Here is a 4,636-nt window from a genome sequence, read left to right as displayed (position 1 = left end):
CCAAGTTTATTGTATGACGTCTATGATCTATTTATTTCGACCACCACTTACCGCTAAAGCCATAAGAAAACGGCGGAAGCAAAGTTGTACACCTAATATATATAAAAATAGATAGATAGATATATTAAAAATATAGAATTATATATAAAAGTTATATCTTGATATTTTATATGTAATATGCGCGCGTGTGTGTATGTGTGTGTGTGTATTTTAATACTATTATAGGTGGCTTCGTCAACACCCGAAGGTAATAGGAATGAAATTCAAGAAGGGAGTAAAAAGAGCGGAAATTTCTAATGCCATTGATAATTACGTTAATGGATCTATTGGAAAGGATATGGATGAAACTACTTGGGCCGCTATGTACGAAGTGATTCCTGAAAAACTATCGGAGAGCGATAAAATTGAGTGGCTTAAAAAGTTGGATAATGTTGCTCTGAGCAGCGATGCCTTCTTCCCATTTAGAGACAACGTGGACAGGGCTAGACTTGTATGTACAATTATTATTATTATGTTACCTTTATTTTATATAAATACAATCATTTAAGTTGATAAAAATAAATCAAATGTTAATCAACCAACTTTTCTTCTTAACAATAAATTTATTAATATTACATTTCATATTTTTAATGATCCTTTTCTTTCGTTATAGAGTGGTGTCAAATTTATCGCGAGTCCTGCTGGCTCCATGAACGACGCAGCAGTAATAGAAGCCTGCAACGAATATGGAATTGTGTTGGCTCATATTAGTTTTCGATTGTTTCATCATTAAAGTAGAATTTTATATGCATTGTTATTATATATAATACATACTATTGCATAATACATACTATTTTACATGATGTTCTCAATCGAAAGATTTCTTCTACTTATTGTTACAACATTTTGATATAAGAAGAGTAACAATATAGAAAATATTTTTGTACCTCTTTTTTATTTCTAATATCTGTTAAGCTTTATATGCACAATTATACAAAATATAAAATGTCAGATACAAACGTTTGCATACATATATCCCTTTATTATGGCATCTTATAATTTAAAAGTGTATATATATATATATATAAGTGTATATATATCCCGTATATATTTTGACATTAGTTCAGTAAAATGATTATATTATTTTATTTTTTATATCTACAAATGATTGAACTGTGAGTTTTGTAAATCATTAATTCTACTGTTATTAATTTTATCATTCTCCATATTTTTTGGAATATATATTAGAAAGAAACATAATATATTGAGTCTACAAGCATTATACACTCTCTTTCTTTTAAACAATTCTTCTCGCATGCATTATTTCGACACGTAATATAAGAAATCTTTTCGTTAATATTTTTAAAATATTTAATTTTATGTTGTTGAAATTTGAAAGTAACACGAATATAGATATTCAAATATAAAGCGGGAATCCCTGAAACATGGTGAACCAATCAACGCGCATCTTTCTCGTGTCGTGACTCTTATTAAAGAGAAACTGAGTTCATTAACAAACAGCTACTTTCCTTTCTCTGTCAATTGTCATGTCGATGATTTTATAGCGATCGTACCCCGCCAAAGTGTTTATTTACAGGAATATTATTAATTGCAATAATAGCGTCAACGTGATTTACAAATTTAGAAAGAAATAAATTGAGTGATTATGGACGAAGTCGACAATGCTCAAATAATTGTTAGTGAGATGTACACACATTTGTAAAATATTATTTACACGTAAAAATTTATGTCCATATATAATACATAAATATTATATTTTAATGTTTACTTTAAATTTTAATACAAAATCAGATGACGTTACGTTATAAAGTACTATATAAATTTATTTAGACTATCGATATTTTAAGAATTATTTGCAAGTTTATTTATTAGTCCAATCTACACAAATTTGCTTTTAATACTAATTATACAATTTTTTGTATTATGAATTTTTTTTTATTTTTGACTATAACAGATATTAGAAGAAACTAGGGAATGTAATTTTATAATTCTTTTTACTCGCTAATCAACGATTTAGTTAACTTTATGTTTTGCAGGTTATAGCAGATGATGTTTGCAGGAGAGCAGGTATCGCGACAACCTGGATCAGCAGCAATAGATTTGGGATACATGCATATAAACATGTGGATAAATATTCGCAAGGTTTGCCAAATAATATATACATATGTGTATAGAAGTTATATATTATAAATTTGTATCTTTTACTGCATATATAAGTTAGGAACAATTATTTTGCTACATTAAGAATTTATTTTAGACATCAGAAGTCAATTTGCACCTTGCGATGCTAGAGTACATTTTCTCCGACCAGAAATCATATTATTCTCACCACTTTTACGTAAATTGGTAAATGAGAGCAATGGAATCTTTCTGTCAATTCAAAAGCTTAAATCTTCCTCTGGCGACATTAGGCCAGAACTTCTCAAACATAGCAAACAATATAGATCTATATTGAGAGCCTGTGTTGAAAACTTGCAAGAGATATTACCAAAGGAATCATTATCAGAAGAGAAGACTATGCTAGAAAATTTTCTCACTATATTTTATCAAGTAGAATGCCTTTGGCATTTAACGGAAATTCTTTATGTTGATGTTGTACCAGGTAAATTGAGTTAATAAAATGTACAATATAATTTATGAAATAACATAAAAATATAAAAATAAATATAAATTTTTATTTAGTATAGCTCTTTTTGTTTTAAACACATAAAACTTTTTCTAAAAGATTTTCGTGATTTTCACAGGCGATGTTGTGCTACCACAGTTATTAGAGTGGATCAGCTTTCATTTTCCCTCAAGGGAACTGGCAGCATCAAAGATTTTGTCTCAGAAAACTATGTGTGCCGATTTAGAAAATATAAATTATTGGGAAGCTATAATGGGCTGTGCATTCCATGGTAAATTAAATCTAGTTTGTCGTCTTCTGGCATTGCACAGTAAAGCGGATCATTCAGCATTTATTACTGCGGACAATATTATCAGAACAATGCCAGTTTATAATGTATATGGCGGATATTCTGTAAACGAATTTATTATGCGATGGAAACACTGGCAAATGGATCTTTGCTCAAATCTAGAGACCAATTGCTTTGTTATAGATAACAATCTGGAAATGCTTATGAAGGTCAGTAAAACAATATTAAGTTTTTTCTTTTTTTTTTAAATATAAAAGTTAAATTTTTGTTTTGTAGTTGATAGCAGGAGATGAATCGGTGTTGTGGGAATATTCCATGTATACTGAAGCATGGTATGAATTGCTGGCAGCAAAATTATTTTATTCAGCTCCCTGCTGCAAACAGCTGGAACTTTCACGTTATGCGAATAGCGTTGCTGAGAGATGGCAAGCTAATAGGCATTTGGATCGTGTAATCCTTGCTTTAATGGAAAATGATTTATACCAAGTTATCAAAGAAATACAATATATGAGCGATAATGGCTGGTTTGCAGCCCACCTAATGGATCTATTATACAAATGTGGAAAATTAAACATTCTCAGCAAAGAAAAGACAAAGTGAGTATAAACACAGGATAAAAGAATGATTGTAAATCATAAATTAAAATCTTATTACAGTGTGACTGCACAGCTTCATGAATCTCTCATATTGGAGTATGGCACCACACTGATGAGCCATCGCTCATTGTGGCAGTGTGGTGCAAGTTATTTGATACATTGCTCCACACAAGGCTTGGCTAGATTAGAAATTTTGTTGCAGTCGCTACCAACAGGCACAGAGGCGAGAATCAACAAAATTATTGACGTCGCGCGAGACAATAATATGCCGCACGTTGGTAAAATTCGATCTCTTTTCTATTTTTCTCTCTTGGCTTAAACAAGATTTATAATAATTTAAAAAATTCTTAGTTACTAGTATATGCAAGATCCAAGGAATGAAAAGTATAAGACAAGGGAGATTGGGCAATGCTCTTACATGGGCGCTCAAGGCACACGACGGCAACTTTATCACATACATCGCGGACCAGTTTTTAAAACATTACGCAGAATACGGAGAATTAGAATGTCGCGACTTGTTAGAGAACTTGGGTTCCTGCATGTTGGCTAGCGACAGGCTCACATTTTTGGGTAAAGAATTATGTATAATAGCCAACAAGAATAATTATCAATATTTCTGTAATATATAACAATGTAATTATATAAATTATGTAACTAATTGTGCGTGAATAATTAATATAAAATTTTATTTTATAGGAAAGTATTGTGAGTTTCATCATATGTACGGAATGGATGAATATCGCGAAGCGGCGAGTCTGTTGGTGTCTCTTTTAGTTTCAAATTTGACGCCGAAGTAGTAAGTTGCTCGTTTTAAGAATATTCATGGTTACACAACTTACAATGTAAAATTTTTTTTCAGTTTTTGGTCCATCTTGCTCACAGATGCTATACCGTTGTTAGAAGCGGAAGACGTAATCTTTTCTTCGAATGATTGCTACGAGTTGCTACGTTGTGTGGAGGCACATGGCGACGATCCAAAATTTCAAGACAAGATTTCTATCTTCCGAATAGGCGTTGCACGAAATCTAGCAAGAGCTTTAAGTCTAGAAGGTTGCCAGGCCGAACATTGACTATTATACTATCCATTCTCTTTTGTATAAAGTGATAATAAGTTTCTTTAATAAA

At 31.1% G+C, this 4,636-nt stretch overlaps 2 protein-coding genes across 2 annotated transcripts in view; both read left to right on the top strand.

Annotated features, from left to right (window-relative positions):
- Positions 1–999, top strand: part of LOC108686770 (bifunctional purine biosynthesis protein PURH) — a 4,956-nt gene extending 3,957 nt beyond the window's left edge. Inside the window, exons 6-7 of the mRNA XM_018192235.1 lie at positions 226–490; positions 653–999. Coding sequence (XP_018047724.1) covers positions 226–490; positions 653–772 — 385 coding nt within the window. The 3' untranslated portion in view covers positions 773–999. The remainder of the gene's footprint in view (positions 1–225; positions 491–652) is intronic.
- A 540-nt stretch (positions 1,000–1,539) lies between these two features.
- Positions 1,540–4,581, top strand: LOC108685494 (nuclear pore complex protein Nup85). Its single transcript, XM_018190313.1, has 9 exons — positions 1,540–1,675; positions 2,037–2,142; positions 2,258–2,602; positions 2,745–3,124; positions 3,192–3,511; positions 3,572–3,789; positions 3,863–4,081; positions 4,208–4,307; positions 4,371–4,581. The coding sequence occupies exons 1-9, from the start codon at positions 1,646–1,648 to the stop codon at positions 4,579–4,581; spliced, it is 1,929 nt and encodes a 642-aa protein (XP_018045802.1). The 5' UTR covers positions 1,540–1,645.
- Positions 4,582–4,636: the final 55 nt, after the last annotated feature.

The sequence above is a fragment of the Atta colombica genome, unplaced genomic scaffold, assembly GCF_001594045.1.
Source record: "Atta colombica isolate Treedump-2 unplaced genomic scaffold, Acol1.0 scaffold100, whole genome shotgun sequence".
Classification (NCBI taxonomy): domain Eukaryota; kingdom Metazoa; phylum Arthropoda; class Insecta; order Hymenoptera; family Formicidae; genus Atta; species Atta colombica.
The sequence above is the reverse complement of the archived record's forward strand: the minus strand, read 5'-3'. Positions and strand labels throughout refer to the sequence as shown.